Below are 25,461 nucleotides of genomic sequence, written 5' to 3'. Positions count from 1 at the left end.
GGATTTGATCATAGGAGTAAGGTAGTTCCTACATAGATATCTGGGAATAGAGGACATCAGGCAGAGGGAATATCCAGTGTGAAGGTAGGAATGTGTCTGTCTTGTACAAGGAACACCAAGGTCAGCAGGCCTACAGTAGAACGAGTGAGGGCACATGTAATGGATGGCATCAGTGAAGAGAAACAAGAGGCTAAATCATATAGGGCCTGATAAATGAGAAAGGCCAGGCTTTGTACCTTTGGAGAGCAGTTTCCGGAATTTCTGTGTGGTTGCTAGCTGCAGGTCAGAATCATCAGAAAAGAGCATCTCTACCATCTCTCTTGTGATCACACTCTCCTAGAACATGTAAAACAAGTTTAGGACTTTGCAAACCAACATTAGAGCCAGATGTGAGCATGTAATACCACCTGGTATATTGTTTTCTAAAAATTGAGGACGAGAGGAAGGCATAATAGACAGGCTGAGGAGAAGGGGTCTATTTAATCTGTGGGTGCTTCAAGTTGGGACATTTGAAAAGTGATTTCTAATTTCGGAGGCAACTGACGGCTTCCCTTAAATGTTTCCTCGATATTTCTATCAGACCTAAATCCTTGTTGACTCTTTAAGCTGAGAAAAGGGTCCACAGAGGAAAGAACTTGTCATGGTTACTGGCAAAGCTAGTAAATGATGTGAACAGCCCAATTTCTGTTCTTAGAAGCAGGTACTGTCCAGGCCAGACTGAAGCACATGCAGGGGACTTACCCCAGTGGTAGAGCTCACATAGGAGTCCATGAGAAGACTATCGAACATGGCAGCTTCTTCATTAATCAGCTCTACATTTCTCCGTTTAAAAAGCTGAAAAGTAAAGAGACAGTGGTTAAGAGTATTCTTTGAACCAAAGAAAACAAAGAACAATCCCAGTAAAAAGACAAACATATGGGAAAAAAACATAGTATATGTAAGGTTCAGTTTATACAGTTTCAGGTATCCACTGGGAGTCCTGGAATGTATTCCACACAGAGGAGACTACTGAATACTAACATGGAAAGATATTCAAGGACTGGGAGGCAGAGGCAGCAGTGGGTCAAGATCATGATACTGTATTCCAGCCTGGGCAACAGGGCAAGATTCTGCCTCAAAAAAAAAAAAAGGGGGGGGGGCAGGAAGGGAGGGAGGGTGGGCAGGCAAAACCAGGTTAGGTTGGCCAGGCATGGTGGTGCATTCCTATAATCCCAGCACTTTGGGAGGCCAGGGCAGGTGGATCACATGAGCTCAGGAGTTTAAGATCAGCCTGAGCAACATGGCAAAACTGTGTCTGTACAAAAAAAATAACCCCAGGCCGGGCGCGGTGGCTCACGCCTATAATCCTAGCACTTTGGGAGGCCGAGGCGGGTGGATCACGAGGTCAAGAGATCGAGACCATCCTGGTCAGCAAGGTGAAACCCTGTCTCTACTAAAAATACAAAAATTAGCCGGGCATGGTGGTGCACGCCTGTAGTCCCAGCTACTCAGGAGTCTGAGGCAGGAGAATTGCTTGAACCCAGGAGGCAGAGGTTGCTTGAGCCGAGATCGTGCCATTGCACTCTAGCCTGGGTAACAACAGTGAAACTCTGTCTCAAAAAAAAAAAAAAAAAAAAAAAAAAAAAAAAAAAAAAAACCCCACAAAAATCAGCCAGGTGTGGTGGTGCATGCCTGTACTCCCCGCTACTCAGGAGGCTGAGGTGGAAGAATCACTTGAGCCCGGGAGGTAAGGCTGCATCGAGCTGAGATCATGTCACCCACTGTACTCCAGCCTGGGCAACAGAGTGAGACCTTGACTTAAAAAAATAGTAACAATCAGGTGACTGAATCTGGTGGAGGGAATGCAGATGGTGAGGCATTAATATAGTCTCAGTCACATGGATACTTATAAAAAAGAGACTCAAGAAACTAAAGTAAGGTGGCTCAGAATGGCTGATGAGCCTCCTAAAGGGCCAGGTGGGAGCTGGGCCTTGAAAGGTAGGCCTAACAATGACTGCAGCATGAAGAAAAGAAAAGGTAACAAGGAGCTAGAACCAGAATGCTATAGTAAAGACATAAATAAATAATGTCTAAGTTGGTCTAACTTGTGAAAAGGGGATAAGGTCAGTTTTCCCCTTTCTCAGAGTTCCAAGCACTCATTTGCAACAAAGGAAACTGGGTAAGTGGCAAACTCAGTAAGTAAGCTACTCTTCTACGGAGAAAATCAGGGTGCAAGGTGGAGGCAAACCATAGGGGCTGGATTGTTTCCCAGAATAGTATGTTTGAGAATACTCCCGTTAACCCACTTGTTGCTCACGCTTCTGCTTCCGGAGCTGAATGCCCTCTTCCTCTCTTCTTCGTCTCATTTCTTCAGGGTTTAGAGCATTGTTCTTATAGCTCTTCATTCGATAATTGTCTTTCCCTGGGCTCGCCATGGTCTCTAGAAGAAAAGATACACAATGCCCTAAACTTTTAAAAGGACAGCATTTCCTTTTCACTAGATTTCTGTCCCTACCCACCCTTCACCCTACCCTACTCCAGGGAGACTGCAGCTCTCTGGGAGCTTTAAATAAGCACCTGACATCTCTAGCCACCCCCTACCCCCAGTCTCCTTTAACTACAATAAGCTTAATAAACATGTGGTATTATAGCAATTGGCATAAGCTTAGTAGTTAAAAGTGTGGGCTCTAGAGCAAGATTGTCTGGGTTCAAATCCTGACCCTTCTAACTTGTTAGCTGTGCAACCTTGGACAACCTCCTTTAAATTACACTGCTTCAGAATTTAATCTTTAAAACAGGAACACATCAGGGACAATGGCCCTCATCTGAAATCCCAGAGGTCTGCAGACCACACTATGAGAACTGCTTTTTTTTTTTTTTTTTTTTTTTAGAGAGAGAGTCTTGCTCTGTGGCCCAGGCTGGAGTGAAGTAGTGTGATCTTGGCTCACTGCAACCTCCATCTCCTGGGTTCAACCAATTCCCCTGCTGCAGCCTCCTGAGTAGCTGGAATTACAGGCAAGTGCCACCATGCCTGACTAATTTTTTGTATTTTAGTAGAGACGGGGTTTCACCATGGCCAGGACAGTCTCGATCTCCTGACCTCATGATCCTCCCACCTCAGCCTCCCAAAGTGCTGGGATTATAGGTGTGCTTGCTGTGATTACATGTGACTACCATGCCCAGCCTATTGTTCTTTTTTTTTTTTTTTGAGGCAGGGTCTTGCTCTGTTGCCCAGGCTGGCGTGCAGTGGCACAATCTCGGCTAACTGCAACCTCCACCTCCGGGGTTCAAGCGATTCTCTTGCCTCAGCCTCCCAAGAGGCTGGAATTATAGGCATACGCCACCACGCCTGGCTAATTTTTTGTATTTTTAGTAAAGACGGGGGTCACACCATGCTGGATCAGGCTGGTCTCAAACTCCTGACCTCAGGTGATCCGCCCATCTTGGCCTCCCAAAGTGCTATGATTATAGGCGTGAGCAACCGCGCCCAGCTGAGAACTGATGTTCTAAGCCATGAATTGCTCAGTTATAGGTAAATAAACTTGACCAACTAATGCCAAAGTTGTTTTCCAATGTACTGCCACTTAACATATACCGAATCATCACTTTTGACAATCTACTAGGTGTCATAAAGTATTTCAGAGACGTTTATTTGTTTATCCTAGATTACTAATGAGGTTATTTATTTTATTTTATTTTATTTTATTTATTTATTTATTTTTTGAGACAGAGTTTCGTTCTTGTTACCCAGGCTGGAGTGCAATGGCGCAATCTCGGCTCACCGCAACCTCCGCCTCCTGGGTTCAGGCAATTCTCCTGCCTCAGCCTCCTGAGTAGCTGGGATTACAGGCATGTGCCACCATGCCCAGCTACTTTTTTTCTGTATTTTTAGTAGAGACGGGGTTTCACCATGTTGACCAGGATGGTCTCGATCTCTTGACCTTGTGATCCACCCGCCTCGGCCTCCCAAAGTGCTGGGATTACAGGCTTGAGCCACCGCGCCCGGCCTATTTATTTATTTATTTATTTTTTTGAGACGGAGTTTCACTCTTGTTACCCAGACTGGAGTGCAATGGCGCGATCTCGGCTCACTGCAACCTCCACCTCCTGGGTTCAGGCAATTCTCCTGCCTCAGCCTCCTGAGTAGCTGGGATTACAGGCACGCACCACCATGCCTAGCTGATGTTTTGTATTTTTAGTAGAGACGGGGTTTCACCATGTTGACCAGGATGGTCTCGATCTCTTGACCTTGTGATCCACCCTCCTCGGCCTCCCAAAGTGCTGGGATTACAGGCTTGAGCCACCGTGCCCGGCCTACTAATGAGGTTAGATTTCATGTTATTAGCCATATGTTTCCCCTTCTGTGAAAAATATTTGTTTCTATACTTTTAAATATTTTTCTTTGCTTTTTTTTTTTTTTGGAGACAAGAGTTTTGCTTTTGTCACTCAGGCTGGAGTGCAATGGCACAATCTCGGCTCACTGCAACCTCTACCTCCAGGGTTCAAATGATTCTTCTGCCTCAGCCTCCCAAGTAGCTGGGACTATAGGCGCCCACCACAATGCCTGGCTAATATTTGCATTTTTAGTAGAGACGGGGTTTCACCATATTGGCCAGGCTGGTTTCGAACTCCTGACCTCAAGTGATCTGCTTGCCTCAGCCCCAAAGTGCTGGGATTACAGGCGTGAGCCACCATGCCCGGCCTTCTATATTGCCCTTCTAAGGCTTATAAATTTCCTTCAAATTAATATTTGTATTGTAATTCAGTTCTGAATATCTAATTTCCCTTGATTTATTCAATTTACATAAGTGTCCCAGGTGTGCTTGAGAATAATCTGTATACTTATTGTGCATAGCTTTCTGTATATCATGTCCATTAAATTAAGTTGCCATCATGTTGTCCTTTATTTATTCTTTTTTTTTTTTTTTTTTTTTTTTTTTGAGACGGAGTTTCGCTCTTGTTACCCAGGCTGGAGTGCAATGGCGCGATCTTGGCTCACCGCAACCTCCGCCTCCTGGGTTCAAGCAATTCTCCTGCCTCAGCTTTTGTATTTTTAGTAGAGACGGGGTTTCACATGATGACCAGGATGGTCTCGATCTCTTGACCTCGTGATCCACCCGCCTCGGCCTCCCAAAGTGCTGGGATTACAGGCTTGAGCCACCACGCCCGGCCTATTCATTATTTTTTGATAGGGTCTCACTACTTTATTGCCCGGGCTGGAGTGCAGTGCATAATCATAGCCTTAACTTCCAGGGCTAAGCCTCCTGAGCAGCTGGGACTACAGGCTCATACTACCAGGCATGGCTAATTTTTAAGATTTTTTTGTAGAGATGGGGTCTTACTATGTTGTCTAGGCTGGTCTTGAACTCATGTTCTCAAGTGATCCCCCTGCCTCAGCCTCCCAAATTACTGGGATTATAGGCATGAGCCACCACACTCATCACGTTGTTCAACTCTATTGCTTCACTAATGTTTTCCTTCTTGATAGTGAATGTAGCCATTTTATCCCGTATTTAATTTTGCTTTATGAATTTTAATACTACTTCTTTAGAAGCATACAAACTTGTATCTTGACTGTGAATAGAACAGTTTGTTGTAAAGTGAGTCAAATTATTCCTTAACAATGCTCTTTGTTGCCCCCCCTCCTTTTTTTTTTTTTTTTTTTTTGAGACGGAGTTTCGCTCTTGTTACCCAGGCTGGAGTGCAATGGCGCGATCTCGGCTCACCGCAACCTCCGCCTCCTGGGTTCAAGCAATTCTCCTGCCTCAGCCTCCTGAGTAGCTGGGATTACAGGCACGTGCCACCATGCCCAGCTAATTTTTTGCATTTTTAGTAGAGACAGCGTTTCACCATGTTGACCAAGATGGCCTCGATCTCTCGACCTCGTGATCCACCCGCCTTGGCCTCCCAAAGTGCTGGGATTATAGGCTTGAGCCACCACGCCCGGCCTTGTTGCCCTTTTAATTTTGTTGGATATTAATATAGTTATCACTTCCACTTCCAGCCATGATGGAATAACCAGGGATAGGATTTCCCCTGCTGCTGCAAACTGTTTCAGTTATTGGACAATAGCAATGCAGAACTGTGATTCTCCAAGAGGGAAACAAATGAAGTGAGCTCGATTTTTCTCCTTGGCCCTCTGCCCAGAGACACATTTTATGGCAGAAGAAGGGTCCCAAACACATCAGAAATCTCACTAGTGGTGGAGAGACTAGAGAGTTCAGTGAGACTGAGGTGGCTGAAAACAGTGAGACAGTATTCCAGCAAGGAGAGAAATATGCAGGAAAAAAACCTGGAAAATCTGTTTGGGATTCCCTAAATCTTTGCTGAAGACTCAGGATGCATACGTGCTGGGTGAAGCTCCTTGAGTCACACAAAGGGCAACTGAGTAGCTGTATATAAGCTCAACAGTTTCCAGAGCTCAAACAGGGCTGAGAGGCTTTAGACAAATCAGAATAGAGATTTCTCCTTCATTACTCAGGCCATTGCAGAGACCCGAAAGGGCTATGGCTTAGTAGTGGGATTAAACTATTCCCAGAAAAGGCTACTAATGAAGCTTAAAAACAAGCCTTACACTGCTAAAACAGAACAGCTATAAAGCCCTACAGTCCTAAAACAACAACAACAACAACAAAATCCAGACGCTAAAAACATAAAACTCACAATGTCTGGAATCCAATTAAAACTTATGAGCTAGAGGCTGGCATGGGCTAATGCCTAAAAATTCCAGCACTTTGGAAGGCTGAGGTGGGAGGATAGCTTGAAGAACCTAGGAGTTCAAGGCTGCAGTGAGCTATGATTGCTCCACTGTACTCCAGCCTGGGCAACAGAGTGAGACCTTGTCTCTAAAAAAAACAGAAACAGCCAGGTGTGGCGGCTCACGCCTGTAATCCTAGCATTTTGGGAGGTAGAGACGGGCGTATCACAAGGTCAAGAGATCAAGATCATCGTGGCCAACAGGGTGAAACCCTGTCTCTACTAAAAATACAAAAATGAGCTGGACATGGTGGTGTGCACCTGTAGTCCCAGCTACTTGGGAGGCTGAGGCAGAAGAATCACTTGAACCTGGGAGGCAGAGGTTGTAGTGAGTCGAGATTGCACCACTGCACTCCAGCCTGGAGACAGAGTGAGACTCTGTCTCAAAAACAAACAATGAAAAGTACTATACATGCCAAGAAGCAGAAAAACTGTGACCCACAGGAAAAAAGTCAGTCAAAAGTCAGATCCAGAAATGACACTTCAGTAGCTAGTAGGATGATATCAAGTGCTCTAATAGTAACTGGATTCACAGGGGAAAAAAAAAAATTTGAGAGGGGAATAGAAAAACATTTACAAACAGAGACTAAAAATTGGCAGGGCATGGTGGCTCACACCTTTAATCCCAGCACTTTGGGAGGCTAAGGCAGACAGATCACTTGAGGCCAGGAGTTCCAGACCAGCCTGGCCAACATGGTGAAACCCTATCTCTATTAAAAATATACTCAAGCCTGTAATCCCAGCACTTTGGGAGGCCGAGGCGGGTGGATCACAAGGTCAAGAGATCGAGACCATCTTGGTCAACATGGTGAAACCCCGTCTCTACTAAAAAAATACAAAAAAAATAGCTGGGCATGGTGGTGTGCACCTGTAATCCCAGCTACTCCGGAGGCTGAGGCAGGAGAATTGCCTGAAACCAGGAGGCGGAGGTTGCGGTGAGCCGAGATCGCGCCATTGCACTCCAGCCTGGGTAACAAGAGCGAAACTCCGTCTCAAAAAAAAAATAAATAAATAAATAAATAAATAAAAATAAAAATTAGCCAGGTGTGGTGGTGGGTGCCTATAATCTCAGCTACTCAGGAGGCTGAGTCAGGAGAATAACTTCAATCTGGGAGGCCAGGGTTGCAGTGAGCCAAGATCATGCCACTCTAGCCTGGGCAATAGAGTGAGACCCTGTCTCAAAAAAAAAAAAAAAAAAAAAAAGACTAAAAATTTTCCAGATCTAAACCCATGAACCCTAAAAGCTATGATAATCCTTAAGCAACATAAAAACAAAGAAAATCACAAAACTCATCAGAACCAAAATCTTGAAAACCAGTCATAGATAAAATCTTTTTTTTTTTTTTTTTGAGATGGAGTTTCACTCGTTACCCAGGCTGGAGTGCAATGGTGCGATCTCGGCTCACCACAACCTCCGCCTCCTGGGTTCAAGCAATTCTCCTGCCTCAGCCTCCTGAGTACCTGGGATTACAGGCACGTGCCACCATGCCCAGCTAATTTTTTTGTATTTTTAGTAGAGACGGGGTTTCACCATGTTGAGCAGGATGGTCTCGATCTCTTGACCTTGTGATCCACCCGCCTCGGCCTCCCAAAGTGCTGGGATTACAGGCTTGAGCCACCGTGCCCGGCCAGATAAAATCTTTAAAGCAGCCAGATAAAGACCTATTACATATAGAAGACCAAAGGTACGAATGCCCTACCTTCTTGTCAGAAACCATGCAAGTCAGAAAACAATAAAATAATATCTTTAATGTTCTGAAAAAAAAAGAAAAAGAAAAAAGAAAAAACCTGGTAAACTAAAATTTTATTTCCAACAAAGATACTTTTTGAAATAAAAGCAATTCAGCAGATCATTGATTAAATTTAAAATAATAATAATAAAGACAAGTTAAACAAAGGCTGAGAGACCTTTTCTCTAGCAGACCTGCACTAAAGAAATGCGAAAATTCTTCAAGTAGAAGGAAAATGATGCGAGATGGAAACTCGGATCTCCACAAAATGAAAAACACTAGGTATGGCAGATAATAATAACTTTTTTTTTTTTTTGGCCATTTAAAAATTCTTTAAAAAAATAACAAGGTGCACTCACATATACACAAAACAGGGAAGCATGGCCCATTCACGGAATAAAGTAAAAATCATTCCTAGCGGGATGTGGTAGCTCAAGCATATAATCCCAGCACTTTGGGAGGCCAAGATGACTGCCTGAGGCCAGGAGTTACAGACCAGCCTGGGCAACACAAGGAGACCCTGTTTCGATTTTAAGTAATTTTATAAAAATAGGAAACCATCCCTGAGGCTGGACTTACCAGACAGACTCTAAAACTATTGTCCTATATATGCTCAAAGAGCTAAAGAAAAATGGGGACAATGGACTGAAGGAAATCTGAAACACAATACATGAATAAAATAAGAATATCAATAAAAAGAAATTATAAAAAGGGACCAAACAAACGCTCTAGAGCTCAAAATTACACTTGCTGAAATAGAAAATTCACTAGAGGGGTTCAACAGCAGATATGAGCAGGCAGAAGAAAAAAGTAGCAAACTGGGAGACAGAGCAATTAAAATTACCCAAACTGAGGAGCAGAAAGAATGAAGAAAAATGAACAGAATTGAGTGGACCTATGGAATACCATTAAAAGGACCAATATGGCAAGCATGGTGGCTCATGACTGTAATCACACCAATTTTTGAGGCTGAGACAGGGTGACATCTTGTGCCCAGAGTCTGAGACCAGCCTAGACAACATAGCAAGACCTCATCTCTATTAAAAAAAGAAAACAAAACAAAAGAAGCAATATACACACTATAGGAGTCCTAAAAGCAGAAGAGAAAGAGGTAGAAAAGGTGAAAAAATATGGTCAAAAACTTCCCAAATTAAATAAAACACATGAATCTATACATGAAGGAGCTCAATGAAGTCTAAAGAAGATATCCACATTAGGCCAGGCATAGTGGCTCACACCTGTAATCCCAGCACTTTGGGATGCTGGGGTGGGTGGATCAACCGAGGTCAGGAGTTCAAGATCAGCCTGACCAAAGTGGTGAAACCCTGTCTCTACTATAAAAACAAAAATTTGACAGGCATGGTGGCACGCACCTGTAATCCCAGCTACTCGGGAGGCTAAAACAAGAGATTCGCTTGAACTCCAGAGGCAGAGACTACAGTGAGCTGAGATCATGCCAATGCACACACCCCAGCCTGGGTGAGAGTGAGACTCTGTCTCAAAAAAAAAAAAAAGAAGATAGCCACATTGAGACACACAAACTATTGAAAGCCAAAGACAGACTCTTGAAAGCAGCAAGAAAGAAGTGACTCATCAGATACAAAGGATGCCAAATAAGATCAACAGATGATTTCTCATTAGAAATTATGAAAATCAGGCTGGGTGCAGTGGTTCAGGCCTATAATCCTAGCACTCTGGGAAGCCAAGGCAGGCAAATGGCTTGAGTTCTAGACCAAGAGTTCAAGAACAGCCTGAGCAACATGGTAAAACCCCATCTCTCAAAAAGTACAAAAGGAGGCTGAGGCAAGAGAATTGCCTGAACCCAGGAGGCGGAGGTTGCAGTGAGCCGAGATCGTGCCATTGCACTCCAGCCTGGGTAACAAAAGCAAAACTCCGTCTCAAAAAAAAAAAAAAAAGTACAAAAATTAACTGGGCACACGCCTGTAGTCCCAGCTACTCGGGAGACTGAGGCAGGAGAATTGCTTGAACCTGGGAGGTGGAGGTTGCAGCGATCCAAGATCAGGCCACTGCACTCCTGCCTGGTGACAGAGCAAGACTCCATCTCAAAAAAAAAAGAAATCACAGAAGTCAGAAGGCAGTAGAATAAAAAAGTGCTGAAAGGCTGGGTGTGATGGTTCATGCCTGTAATCCCAGCACTTTGGGAGGCCAATGCCAGAGGATCACTTGAGCCCAGGAGTTCAAGACCAGCCTGACAACAGAGTAAGACACCCTTCTCTAAAAATAATTTTTTAAAATTTAGTTGGGCATGGTGGTATGCACCTATGGTCTCAGCTACTTGGGAGACCTTTAAGGCAGGTGGATTGCCTGAACACAGGAGGTCAATGCTGTGGTGAGCCGTGATTGCACCATCACTCCAGCTTGTGTGAAAGAACGAAACCCTGTCTCAAAAACAAAACAAAACAAAATGCAAAGTGCTGAAAGAAAAACCGTCAAGCAAGAATTCTATATCTGACAACACTCTCCTTCAAAAATGAGGGAGAATTACGACATTTCCACGTAAACAAAAGCTAAGGGGCTTTGTTGCCACTAGACCTGCTCTGCAAGAAATGCTGGCCGGGCGCGGTGACTCAAGCCTGTAATCCCAGCACTTTGGGAGGCCAAGGAGGGTGGATCACGAGGTCAAGAGATTGAGACCATCCTGGTCAACATGGTGAAACCCCGTCTCTACTAAAAATACAAAAAAATTAGCTGGGCATGGTGGCACGTGCCTGTAATCCCAGCTACTCAGGAGGCTGAGGCAGGAGAATTGCCTGAACCCAGGAGGCGGAGGTTGCGGTGAGCCTAGATTCCGCCATTGCACTCCAGTCTAGGTAACAAGAGTGAAACTCTGTCTCAAAAAAAAAAAAAAAAAGAAATGCTGGCTGGGCATGGTAACTCATCCCTGTAATCTCAGCACTTTGGGAGGCTGGGTCAGGAGGATCACTTGAGCTGAGGTCGAGACCAGCCTGGGCAACGTGGTAAAACCCTGTCTCTACAAAAAATACAAAAATTAGCCGGGCGTGGTGGTATGCACCCGTAGTCCCAGCTACTTGGGAGGCTGAGGTGAATTTCTAGAGCTTGGGAGATTTGGGCTGTAGTCAGCCACTGCACTCCAGTCTGGGCAACAAAGCAAGACCCTGTCTCAAAAAAGAAAAAAGAAATGCTAATGGGAGCCCTTCAGACTGAAGTGAAAGGACATAGTAACTTGAAGCCTTACGAAGAAATAAAGATCTCTCATAAAGGAGAATTCACATGGGCAGATATAAAAGCCAGTATTACTATACATATTGGTTTACAACTTTTCATTTCCTACATGATTTAAAAGACAAATGAATAAAATAATTATAAATCTAAATTATTGGTCGCACAATGTTTAAAGATACAATTTGTGGGCTGGGCATGGTGGCTCATGCCTGTAATCCCAGCACTTTGGGAGACTGAAGCGGGCAGATCACAAGGTCAGGAGATCCAGACCATCCTGGCTAACACGGTAAAACCTCGTCTCTACTAAAAATACAAAAAATTAGGTGGGCAAGGTGGCACGCTCTTGTAGTCCCAGCTACTCGGGAGGCTGAGGCAGGAGAATCACTTGAATCTGGGAGGTGGAGGTTACAATGAGCCGAGACTGTGCCACTGCACTCCAGCCTGGGTGGCTGAGCAAGACTCTGTCTCAAAAAAAAAAAAAAAAAAAAAAGACAGAATTTGTGGTGACAACAGAATAAAGGGGGAAATAATGCTGTACGTGAGCAGAATTTTGTATACTACTAAGTTGGTATTGATTCAAACTGGTGTGTTACAAAGTTAGACTATTAAATGTAATCCCCATGATGTTCACAAGGAATATCGAAAAAACCACATGCACACTAAATAAAAATTTAAAATATACACAAAAGGAAATAAGAAGCAAATAGAGAGAGCTAGAATAGCTATATGAATATCTGACAAAACAAACTTTGTCATAAATTGTTACCAAAAACAAAGGACATCATATGGTCAATTCATGAAAATACACATCTATAATAATAATAATAATAATATTATTATTATTATTTTTGAGACGGAGTTTCGCTCTTGTTACCCAGGCTGGAGTGCAATGGCGCGATCTCGGCTCACCGCAACCTCCGCCTCCTGGGTTCAGGCAATTCTCCTGCCTCAGCCTCCTGAGTAGCTGGGATTACAGGCATGCGCCACCATGCCCAGCTAATGTTTTGTATTTTTAGTAGAGACGGGGTTTCACCATGTTGACCAGGATGGTCTCGATCTCTTGACCTCGTGATCCACCCGCCTCGGCCTCCCAAAGTGCTGGGATTACAGGCGTGAGCCTGGCCACATATATAATTATTACAAAACATAGGTAATAAACAAGAGCCCCCAAACATGAAGCAAGTTCCGACAAAAGTACAGAAAAAATATTTGGAGACTTTTTTTGTCCCCATCAACCCTGGCCTACAGGTATTCTCAGACTTTTAATACACCACATTGAATAATGAATAGAACACCTAGACAGAAGATCAATAAACAGAGGACTTGAACAACATTATGAATAAAGTAGGCCTAAGAGAGGTATACAAAGCATTCCACCCAATAACAGCAGAATACACATTCTTCTCAAGCACAGATTCTCCAGTATAGGTCATATGGTAGGCCACTAAAAGTGTCTCAATAAATTCTGTAAGACAGAAGTCATGTAAAATATTTTCTCTGACTACAGGGAATGAAGCTAGAAATAAGTAACAGAAGGAAAACTGGAAAATTCACACATATATGGAAACTAAGGAAAAGATTCTTTAAAAAGTTGGAAGACTCATATGTCCTAATTTCATAACTTATTACAAAGGTACAGGAATTAAAACAGTGTGGTACTGGCATAAGGATAAGCATATGGACCAATGGAATAGAACTGCCAGTCCAGAAATAAACTCTTATATCTATGGCCAGGCAACTGATTTTCAACAGGATATCATGTCCATTCAGTGGAGAAAGAACCATCCCTTCCACAAACAGTGCTGGACACTAGATTTCTAGATGCAAAAGAATAACATTGGACCCTTATCTCACATCATATTAAAAAACGAACTCAAAATGAATCACTGACCTAAGTATATTACCTAAAACCACAAAATGCTTAGAAGATACTACGGAGGATTCAGTCTGACTGCTCATCAGGGAAAAAAAAAAAAAATTAAAAATAAACTACAGGGCTGGGCACAGTGGCTCACACTTATAATCTCAGCACTTAGGGAGGCCGAGGCGGGTAGATCACGAGGTCAAGAGATCCAGACCATCCTGGTCAACATGGTAAAACCCTGTCTCTACTAAAAATGCAAAAATTAGCTGGGCATGGTGGCATGCACCTGTAGTTCCAGCTACTCGGCAGACTGAGGCAGGAGAATTGCTTGAACCCAGGAGGCAGAGGTTGCGGTGAGCCGAGACCGCGCCATTGCACTCCAGCCTGGGTAACAAGAGCAAAACTCCGTCTCAAAAAAAAAAAAAAAAAGAAACTACAGGGGTAAATTTTATGACCTTGAGTTTGGCAATGGAGTTTTAGACATCCTACCAAAAGCACAAACAACAAAAGATGTTACCAAGAAAGTGAAGGCCAGGCATGGTGGCTCACGCCTGTAATCCCAGCACTTTGGGAGGCCAAGGCAGGTGGATCACGAGGTCATGAATTCGAGACCAGCCTGGCCAAAATGGTGAAACCCCATCTCTACTAAAAACACAAAAAAATTAGCCGGGCATGGTGACGCACCTGTAATCCTAGCTACTAGGAAGGCTGAGGCAGAAGAATTGCCTGAACCCAGGAGGCAGAGCTTGCAGTGAGCCAAGATCGTGCCACCGCACTCCAGCAAGAAAGTGAAAAGACACTTTCTAGAATGAGAGAAAATATTTCCAAATTATGTATCTGATTAGGGTTTAACATCCAGAATAAAGAATTTCTACAATTGAACAAAAAGACAACCCAATTTAAAAATGGGTAAACAATTTGAATAGACATTTCTCTAAAAACATATATAAATGGCCAATATGCACATTAGAAGATGTTCAACATCATTAGTCCTTAGAGAAATACAAATCAAGGTTGGGCACTGTGGTTTACACCTATAATCCCAGCACTTTGGGAAGTCGAGGCTGGTGAATCACTTGAGGTCAGGAGTTTTATACCAGTCTGGCCAACATGGTGAAACCCCGTCTCTACCAAAATACAAAAATTAGCTGGGTGTGGTGGTGACTGGCACCTGTAATCCCAGCCACTTGGGAAACTGAGGCAGAAGAATCACTTGAACTCAGGAGGTAGAGTTACAATGACTCAACCCGAGAAAGCTGCTTGAAAAACATAAATAAAAAAGTTTTAGGCCAGACACAGTGGCTCACGCCTGTAATCTCAACACTTCAGGAGGCTGAGTCAGGCAGATTACCTGAGGTCGGGAATTCGAGACCAGCCTGACCAACATAGAGAAACCCCATCTCTACTAAAAATACAAAATTAGCCGGGCATGGTTGCCCATGCCTGTAATCCCAGCTACTCAGGCAGCTGAGGCAGGAAATTGCTTGAATTCGGGGGGCGGAGGTTGAGGTGAGCTGAGATCACGCCATTGCACTCCAGCCTGGACAACAAGAGCAAAACTCCGTCTCAAAAAAAAAAAAAGTTTTAAAAACCACAATGAGATACTACTCCACACCTAATAGGATGGAACAAAAATAATAAAAACACACATTGGCTAGGATCTAGAACCTGGCAGATTGCTGGTAAGAATGGAAAATGGTGCAGCCACTGTGGAAAACAGAATAGTGGTTTCTAAAAAAAATTAAACATAATTACTATATAATCCAGCAATTCTACTCTTATACTATTCCTCCCTTATTCACAGTTTTGCTTTGCAAAGCATCAGTAACCCATAGTCAACTGTGGTCTGAAAACATTAAATGGAAATTTCCAGATATAAACAATTCATAAGTTTTAAATTTCATATTATTCCAAGTAGCATGATGAAATCTCACACTAACCCGCTCTATTCCAACTGGGACATGAATCATCCCTTTGTACAGTGTATCCACACTGTATACACTGCCAGCTAGTAGCAGATATTGCAGTGTTTGTGTTCAAGTAATCCTTATTTTACTTAATAATGGTCCCAAAGTGCAAGAGTGATGATGCTGGCATATTGCTATAAACTGTTGTCTTATTATTGTTCTTAATCTCTTGTTGGGCCTAATTTATAAATTCAACTTTGTCATAGGTATGTATGTATAGGAAATAACATAGTATATAGGGTTTGGTACCATCTACTATTGCAGCTATCTACTGGGGGTCTTGGAATATATCCCCTCTGGATAAGGAAAGGACTACTGTATATGTAAACCACGAATATCATTCAGCCATAAAAAGGAATGAAGGTCTAATACATGCTACAACATGATCAAACCTTGAAATTAACATGCTAAGTGAAATAAGCAAGACACAAAAGGAGAAATCTTACATCACTTACATGAGATACCTAGAGTCAAACTCAGAGATAGAAAGTAGATTAGAGGTTACAAGTTGCTGAGAGGAAAGAAAAATAGGGAGGTATTTCTTAGTGGATAAAGAATTTCTGTTAGAGGCAGTAAAATGTTAGGAAATAGATAATGGTGATGATGGTCATGTAACATTGTAATGGTAATTAATGCCACTGAATTGTATACTCAAATGAAAAATTTTGTTACATATATTTTATCACTATTTTTTTTTTTTTTTTTTTTTTTGAGACAGAGTCTTGCTCTGTTACCTAGGCTAGAGTGCAGTGGTTGCAACCTCAGCTCACTGCAACCTCTGCCTCCTGGATTCAAGTGATTTTCCTGCCTCAGCCTCCTGAGTAGCTGGGATTACAAGCGCCCACCACCATGCCCAGCTAACTTCTGTATTTTTAGTAGAGACAGGGTTTTTCCATGTTGGCCAGGTTGGAATAATTTTTTTTTCTTTTTTTTTAAAATTGGCATTGTAGCCTGGGTTCAAGCCTGTACTGCCAGAATTTTGGGAGGCCAAAGTGGGCAGACTGCTTGAGCCCAGGAGTTCCAGAGTAGCCTGAGCAATATGGTGAAACCTCATCTCCACAAAAAATACAAAAATTATCTTGGCGTGGTGGCGCACACCTGTGGTCCCAGCTAGTTGGGAGGCTGAGGCAGGAGGGTTACCCGAGTCCAGGAGGTTGAGGCTGTAAGTGAGCTGTGTCTGTGCCACTGCACTCCCTTTGAGGCCCGATTATCCCTGTGAGACTAACATGGTAGAGGACAAATTTCTAAAGGCAGCACTATGAACTGCTGTCCCCTATTTACCTGACACTTGGCTTTTCATGACTGAGCCTAGGCTGTCCTGGACGCTAGCCTCTCCTTCAAGCACAGCTGACAGTGAAGCTGGAAGGAGCACCATGCTGAGCTTCTTTAGTCACCATGGTGACAAGAAACTATCACAAATATTTGCTTATGACCTCACTGGGGAAGCAGACAAGGGAGGTTAAATTGGAAGGGGTAACATCTGCAAAAGCACATCTGGAATCTCAGGGAAAGAGCAGGCCAGTGGCTTTTTCCATTATGTACTCCCTTACTTGCTGTGGATGAATTTTTTAAAATCCATAATACAAATAAATCTTTTCTTTCTTTTTTTTTTTTTGTTTTTTGTTTTTTGTTTTTTTGAGACAGAGTTTCGCTCTTGTTACCCAGGTTGGAGTGCAATGGCACGATCTTGGCTCACCGCAACCTCCGCCTCCTAGGTTCAGGCAATTCTCCTGCCTCAGCCTCCTGAGTAGCTGGGATTACAGGCACGTGCCACCATGCCCAGCTAATTTTTTGTATTTTTAGTAGAGATGGGGTTTCACCATGTTGACCAGGATGGTCTCGATCTCTCGACCTCGTGATCCACCCGCCTCGGCCTCCCAAAGTGCTGGGATTACAGGCTTGAGCCACCGCGCCCGGCCAAATAAATCTTTTCTAGCATCTGACTGTCCTAGACTATCTTTGGGTTCTCTCTCTGTCTGTCTCTCTCTCTCTTTTTGAGAGTCTCACTGTGTTGCCCAGGCTGGAGTGCAGTGGCATGATCTCGGCTTACCGCAACCTTCACCTTCTGGGTTCAAGTGATTCTCCTGCCTCAGCCTCCCAAGTAGCTGGGATTACGGACGCCTAACAATATGCTCAGCTAATTTTTGTATTTTTAATAGAGATGGGGTTTCACCATGTTGGTCAGGCTGGTCTCGAACTCTCAACCTCAGGCGATCTACCCACCTCAGCCTCCCTAAGTGTTGGGATTACAGGCATGAGCCACTGTATCCAGTTGTCTGTGGGTTTTCTTAGACAAGGAACTCTCTCAAAGTGAGTATCTCTGAAGTTACACCTTCCAGTTCTAGGGAATAAATATCTAATGTTGCCATGTACTTTCTAAGCTTTCAAAACAAACAAAAACTAGCAATGATAATACAAAATAGGTATGGGCCCTAAAATGCTTGAATCATGTCTGTTCCAAATTCATACGATGAAGTCCTAAACCCTGATACCTCAAAACCTGACTATATTTGGAAAAGAGTCCTTAAAGAGGTAATTAAGGTAAATAAGGATTAGGGGTAGGCCCTAATCCATAACTGGCATCCTTAAAGCAAGAGAGGAAGAACACCATGTGAACATGACGACAGCTATCTAGAAGCCATTAATAACAAAAGCCTGAAAAGAAATAAACTCTTTTGATAACTTTTTTTTTTTTTTTTTTTTGAGACAGAGTTTTGCTCTTGTTACCCAGGCTGGAGTGCAATGGCGTGGTCTCAGCTCACCGCAACCTCCGCCTCCTGGGTTCAAGCAATTCTCCTGCTTCAGCCTCCTGAGTACCTGGGATTACAGGCATGCGCCACCATGCCCAGCTAATTTTGTTTTGTATTTTTAGTAGAGACGAGGTTTCACCATGTTGACCAGGATGGTCTCAATCTCGTGACTTCGTGATCCATCCGCCTCAGCCTCCCAAACTGCTGGGATTACAGGTGTGAGCCACCGTGCCCGGCCAACTTTTTTTTTTTTGAGACAGAGTCTTGCTCTGTCACCAGGCTGGAGTGAAGTGGTGTGATCTGGGCTCACTACAACCTCTGCCTCCCGGGTTCAAGCTATTCTCCTGCCTCATCCTCCCAAGTAGCTGGGATTACAGGCACCTGCCACCATGCCCAGCTAATTTTTGTATTTTTAGTAGAAACGGGGTTTTACCATGTTGGCCAGGATAGTCTTGATGTTCTGACATCGTGACCGGCCTGCCCTGGCCTCCCAAAGTGCTGGGATTACAGCTATGAGCCACTGCGCTTGGCCCCTTCTGACAACTTATCTCAGACTTCAAGCCTCTATAACTGTGAGAAAAATACTTTTCTGTTGTTTAAACCACCTAAACTGTGGTTCTTTGTGATAGTGGCCCTAGCAAACTAATATAGGCTGTAATTACCTAAAGAAGGCATTGACTCCGGCCGGGCGCGGTGGCTCAAGCCTGTAATCCCAGCACTTTGGGAGGCCAAGGCGGGTGGATCACGAGGTCGAGAGTTCGAGACCATCCTGGTCGACATGGTGAAACCCCGTCTCTACTAAAAATACAAAAAATTAGCTGGGCATGGTGGCTCGTGCCTGTAATCCCAGCTACTCAGGAGGCTGAGGCAGGAGAATTGCCTGAACCCAGGAGGCGGAGGTTGCAGTGAGCCGAGATCGTGCCATTGTACTCCAGCCTGGGTAACAAGAGCGAAACTCCGTCTCAAAAAAAAAAAAAAAAAAAAAAGAAGGCATTGACTCCTGCCAGTGTCTAATACCAAATTCAAGTTAACTAAAGCCTTGTCTTTAGACCTGGGCAAAGGCAATAATCAAAGTAAACTGCTTTCAGGAGACACAAGACATGCCTATACTAAGAAAGATTAAGACTGGCCAGGCGCAGTGGCTCACGCCTGTAATCTCAACACTTTGGGAGGCCGAGGCGGGTGGATCACAAGGTCAAGAGATTGAGACCATTTTGGCCAACATGGTGAAACCCCATCTCTACTAAAAAATACAAAAATTGGCCAGGCGCAGTGGCTCATGCCTATAATCCCAGCACTTTGGGAGGCCGAGGCGGGTGGATCACGAGGTCTAGAGATGGAGACCATCCTGGTCAACAAGGTGAAACCCTGTCTCTACTAAAAATACAAAAATTAGCTGGGCATGGTGACGCACGCCTGCAGTCCTAGCTACTCGGGAGGCTGAGGTAGAATTGCTTGAACTCAGGAGGCGGAGGTGCGGTGAGCCGAGATTGTGCCATTGCACTCCAGCCTGGGTAACAAGAGCGAAACTCCGTCTCAAAAAAAAAACAAAAAACAAAAGACAAAAATCAGGTGAGCGTGGTGGCGTATGCCTGTAGTCCCAGCAACTTGGGAGGTGGAGACTGCAGTGAGCCGAGATCGTGCCACTGCACTCCAACCTGGCACCTGGCAACAGAGCCAGACTCTGTCTCAAAAAAAAAAAAATTAAGAGTCACTTAATAGGACAGGAGAGGTGGCTCACGCCTGTAATCCCAGCACTCTGGGAGGCTGAGGTAGGTGGATCACCTAAGGGCAGGAGTTCAAGATCAGCCTAGCCAATATGGTGTAAACTTGTCTCTACAAAAATTAGCAGGGCATGATGGTGCCTGTAATCCCAGTCACTCGGGAGCCTGAGGCAGGAGAACTGCTTGAACCTGGGAGGTGGAGGTTGCAGTGAGCAAAGATTGCGCCATTGCACTCCAGCCTGGGCAACAGTGGGAGACTGTTTCAAAAAAAAAAAAAAAAAGATTCACTTAATTAAAAAAATTAAAAAATTTAAAATATGTATATACACACAGACACGTATATACATATACACACATACATACATATATATGCCCTAATTGATAAATGAAAAAACTGAGGCTCACTCAGGTCACACACTAGTGAGTAGCAAGATTGCCACAGTTGCTCCATTTAGTTACTGGTATGTTTAACATTTTGAGATTCATAAACATTTTTAAATAATGCTTTTTGTTTTGTTTTGTTTTTTTGAGACAGAGTCTAGCTCTGTCCCCCAGGCTGGAGTGCAACAGCCAATCTCTGCTCACTGCAGCCTCCACCTCCCACATTCAAGCGATTCTCCTGCCTCAGCATCTGAAGTAGCTGGGAATACAGGCACCCGCCACCGTGCCCAGCTAATTTTTGTGTATTTTTAATAGAGACGGGGTTTCACCATGTTGGCCAGGCTGGTTTCGAAATCCTGACCTCAGGTGATCCACCTGCCTCGGCCTCCCAAAGTGCTGGAATTACAGGTGTGAGCTACCATATCTGGCCAAATTATGTATATTTTGTCAAAAAAATATATATTACATATAGCCAGCTGTCTTGTATATGGGATGGGAACAGTATCATTATACTTCAAGCTCACAAATATGTGATTAAAGCATCCTAGACGGCTGCTGGCTCGAAGACTTTCCAAACCAAAGTCTTTTGTTCCTGGTCTATACTCCAGAAAGTATATCAAGATTACCAACCAATCACTTGAAAGCATCTGCATAGAAGAGCCCAAAAGAGCACTTAATAAGAGATTAGGGAACCAGCCTTTATTTTCTAGGTAATGGTGTAACAATTTTCCAAAGAGAGATGGGTCCTGGAACACCATGAAGTAGTTAATATTTTCAAATTATGATCCTAGCCCCTGGGCACCATTGGAGGCCCAGTGCAATACAGCCCATAAGCTAAGCAGAATCAAACTATGATCCTTGCCCTGGTGCTAAACTGAGTGGGACTCTACTTTGCAAAGAAGGATTTCTAATGAAGTGTTATTGCAGCTACCCTGGTACCAAGAATGAGTTAAGGCTTTACATCAGGCCGATTGACTGCTGGGCACATGCTACAGTTAGTAAGCTTTACAACTCACCACGATGCATTAAAGGCTACTTAGTGGCACTGGGAAAAGAGATTTAAAAAAGATAAAAATAAACCATTATCTCCCAACATTTGACCTCTTCCTTCAAGAATGTAAGAAACCTACCTTCTCCCAAACTGAAATCACTTTTATTTAGATGGCCACTCTTTCACTAGAGATTCTCAAACAAATAAACATCAACGGAAGAGTAGGTTAAAACACTATGGTCGGTCGGGCACGGTGGCTCAAGCCTGTAATCCCAGCACTTTGGGAGGCCGAGGCGGGTGGATCACAAGGTCGAGAGATCGAGACCATCCTGGTCAACATGGTGAAACCCCGTTTCTACTAAAGATACAAAAAATTAGCTGGGCATGGTGGCACGTGCCTGTAATCCCAGCTACTCAGGAGGCTGAGGCAGGAGAATTGCTTGAACCCAGGAGGCGGAGGTTGCGGTGAGCCGAGATCGCGCCATTGCACTCCAGCCTGGGTAACAAGAGCGAAACTCCGTCTCAAAAAAAAAAAAAAAAAAAAAACACTATGGTCATATGCTGGGCATGGTTGTGTGTGCCTGCAGTCTGAGCTACTTGGGAGGCCAAAGCAGGAGGACTGCTTGAGCCCACGAGTTAAGCCCAGCCTGGGCAACATAGTAAGACCCTGTCTCTTCAAAAAAGAAAAACAAAAATCCTCCACTATAACCATATACTAGTTAATTAAAAAGAAAGGCGTGGCCGGGATTGGTGGCTCACGCCTATAATCTCAGCACGTTGGGAGGCCAAGGCAGGTAGATCACCTGAAGTCAGGAGTTCGAGACCAGCCTGACCAACATGGAGAAACCCCATCTCTACTAAAAATACAAAATTAGTTGGACGTGTGGTACATGCCTGTAATCCCAGCTACTTGGGAGGCCGAAGCAGGAGAATCACTTGAACCTGCAAATCGGAGGCTGCAGTCAGCTGAGATCACACCAATTGCACTCCAGTCTGGGCAACAAGAGTGAAACTCTGTCAAAAAAAAAGAAAGGTGTAAGAGTACACCAGGGTATAGAGCCCACAGCCTTAGTTAGCAAGGTAGTGAAACTTGATAATGTGTCAAACTCTCTGTAGATATAATCTCTATCTTTAAAATGATCTTGAGAAGTAGGCGTTAATCTCCATTTTACAAATGAGAAAAATGAGACTCAGGTTAAGTGACAAGCCAGGGTTGGGTTTTGCACCATCACTGACAAACAAATCTGCTCACATTCTGGAATTTCAGCTAACCACAAACTGAAATGCCTTAAAGGGTAAAGAGCTCAATGATGTTTGTTTTAAAGAGATGGTGTCTCACTATGCTACCCAGACTGGAGTGTAGTGGCTATTCACAGACACAATCATAGAACACTGTAGCCTCAAACTCCTGGGCTCAAGTAATCCTCCTGCCTCAGTCTCCTGAGTCCACTCCAGCCTGGGTGACACAGACCCTGCCAAAAAAAAAAAGAAAGAAAAAAAAAGAAGGCGGGGCATGGTGGCTCATGCCTGTAATCCCAGCACTTAGGGAGGCCAAGATGGGCAAATCAAGAGGTCAAGAGATTGAGACCATCCTGGCCAACATGGTGAAACCCTGCCTCTACTAAAAATACAAAAATTAGCCGGGCGTGGTGGTGCACGCCTGTAGTCAAGATTGTACCACTGCACTCCAGCTTGGGCAACAGAGTGGGTCTCCGTCTCAAAAAAAAAAAAAAGAAATAAATAAATAAAAGAAAAGAAAATGGTATTGTGGTTATGTAAAAAGAAGGTCCTGGGCTGGGCACAGTGGTTCACACCTATAATCCAAGCACTTTGGGAGGCCGAGGTGGGCAGATCACAAGGTCAGGAGTTTGCATGGTGAAACCCCATCTCTACTAAAAAATACAAAAATTAGGCCGGGCGCCGTGGCTCACGCCTGTAATCCCAGCACTTTGGGAAGCCGAGGCGAGCGGATAATGAGGTCAAGAGATTGAGACCATCCTGGCCAACATGGTGAAACCCCATCTCTACTTAAATACAAAAATTAGCTGGGAATGGTGGCATGCGCCTGTAGTCCCTCCTACTTGGGAGGCTGAGGCAGAATTGTTTGAACCCAGGAGGCGAAGGTTACAGTGAGCCGAGATTGTGCCACTGCACTCCAGCCTGGCACCTGGCGACAGAGCGAGACTCTGTCTCAAAAAAACAAAAAACAAAAAACAAGCCGGGCGCGGTGGCTCAAGCCTGTAATCCCAGCACTTTGGGAGGCCGAGGCGGGTGGATCACGAGGTCAAGAGATCGAGACCATCCCCGTCAACATAGTGAAACCCCGTCTCTACTAAAAATACAAAAAATTAGTTGGGCATGGTGGCATGTGCCTGTAATCCCAGCTACTCAGGAGGCTGAGGCAGGAGAATTGCCTGAACCCAGGAGGCGGAGGTTGCGGTGAGCCGAGATCGCGCCATTGCACTCCAGCCTGGGTAAGAAGAGCGAAACTCCGTCTCAAAAAAAAAAACAAAAACAAAAACAAAAATTAGCTGGGTGCAGTGGCTCACGCCTTTAATCCCAGCACTTTGGGAGGCTGAGGCGGGCAGACCACCAGACAATCCTGACCAATATGGAGAAACCCCATCTCTACTAAAAATACGAAATTATCTGGGCATGGTGCCGCATGCCTGTAATCCCAGCTACTTAGGAGGCTGAGGCAGAAGAATCATTGAACCTGGGAGGTAGAGGTTGCGACATGCTGAGATTGTACCATTGTACTCCAGCCTGGGCAACAAGAGTGAAACGCTCTCTTAAAACAAAAACAAAAATAAAACTACAATACCATAATTCCAACATCTGATCACTTTTAATCTATAATGCCTGTCCTCCTCTACCCTAACCCTTTTATTCATTTGTGATACTTTCTGAAGAGACTTAGGTCAGTTGTCTTACAGAATGCCTCATATTCTACTTTTGTGACATTAAACTCATACCCTTATCCCTGTATTTCCTCTAAAATGGAAGTTAAGTGGAGGGGCTAGAATAGATTGAGGTTAAAAATAACTTTTGATGTAATCCCAGCACTTTGGGAGGCTGAGGTGGGCGGATTACGAGGTCGAGAGATCGAGACCGTCCTGGTCAACATGGTGTAACCCCGTCTCTACTAAAAATACAAAACATTAGCTGGGCATGGTGGCGTGTGCCTGTAATCCCAGCTACTCTGGAGGCTGAGGCAGGAGAATTGCCTGAACCCAGGAGGCAGAGGTTGCAGTGAGCCGAGATCGCACCATTGCACTCCAGCCTGGGTAAGGAAAGCGAAACTCCGTCTCAAAAAAAAATAACAACAACAAAAAAAAAAACTTTTGATTTTGCTGGATTATAGATGGAGAAAAAATATACATATGGTAATTGTTGGCAAGAATATATATAGGTGATGCTGTGTGCTTCATACTGTTTCCTACTGCACAATCTTTGCACTTCCTGTTCTCTTTTTGCTTACAACACTTTTCCTTAGCTCTTCGAATTGCTGGGTCCTTCCCCACTACCCTAACCCAAAGTAAGTTACCCTATTTTTATCAGAACACCTGTTTTCTTTCTTTCATTATATTAATTCCAATCTGTCTGCTCTTCATAGGATGTTAAGTCCCACAACGGCAGAGCTGTTGTATCCCCAGCATTTATAACAAATAGTATTTGTTGAGTGAATCACCACTTAAAAATTTATTACATACCCATTGAGCATATGCATTGTTCCAGACACAAGGCCTAGCTACCACAGTATTTAATAAATGTTTGCAAGATAGGTAAGTAAAGAAGTATATAGGAAAGAAACCTTCCTTGTGACTGGAGTGAAGCACACCCTCCAAAGGCAGATTACAGAATTTACTAAAAACCCAGAAACCACAATTTCCTCCAGAATTCATGTGAAAATTAAACTACAACACTTCACTATAAGGACTACAGGACACAAGACACAAATACCTCAGAAAAAGACAGTTCAGACCTAAATCCAGTGATCCACTCATTCTAATTTGTGATGATCATCTTTGCCATCCTGAAACTTTCTCTACTCATAATTCTGATAGGACTACCCTCTCCCAATTCTTCTCTTACCCTTCCAACCACTCTTCAGG

At 43.9% G+C, this 25,461-nt stretch overlaps 1 protein-coding gene across 4 annotated transcripts in view; it reads right to left on the bottom strand.

The window, feature by feature from the left end:
- Positions 1-25,461, bottom strand: part of KPNA6 (karyopherin subunit alpha 6) — a 75,868-nt gene that overhangs the window by 18,827 nt on the left and 31,580 nt on the right. For 2 of the 4 annotated variants that reach the window (XM_010348138.3, XM_074380448.1), the window contains exons 2-4: positions 2,286-2,419; positions 742-834; positions 237-336 (exon numbers count right to left, since the gene is read on the bottom strand). In XM_010348138.3, coding sequence (XP_010346440.1) covers positions 237-336; positions 742-834; positions 2,286-2,419 — 327 coding nt within the window. Of the gene's footprint in view, positions 1-236; positions 337-741; positions 835-2,285; positions 2,420-22,240; positions 22,361-25,461 lie in introns of all 4 variants that reach the window. The other 2 variants (XM_074380446.1, XM_074380447.1) reach the window with 2 other exon arrangements.

Source organism: Saimiri boliviensis, chromosome 11, assembly GCF_048565385.1.
Source record: "Saimiri boliviensis isolate mSaiBol1 chromosome 11, mSaiBol1.pri, whole genome shotgun sequence".
NCBI lineage: Eukaryota > Metazoa > Chordata > Mammalia > Primates > Cebidae > Saimiri > Saimiri boliviensis.
Note: the sequence above shows the minus strand (reverse complement) of the source record. Positions and strands in the feature narration are given on the sequence as shown.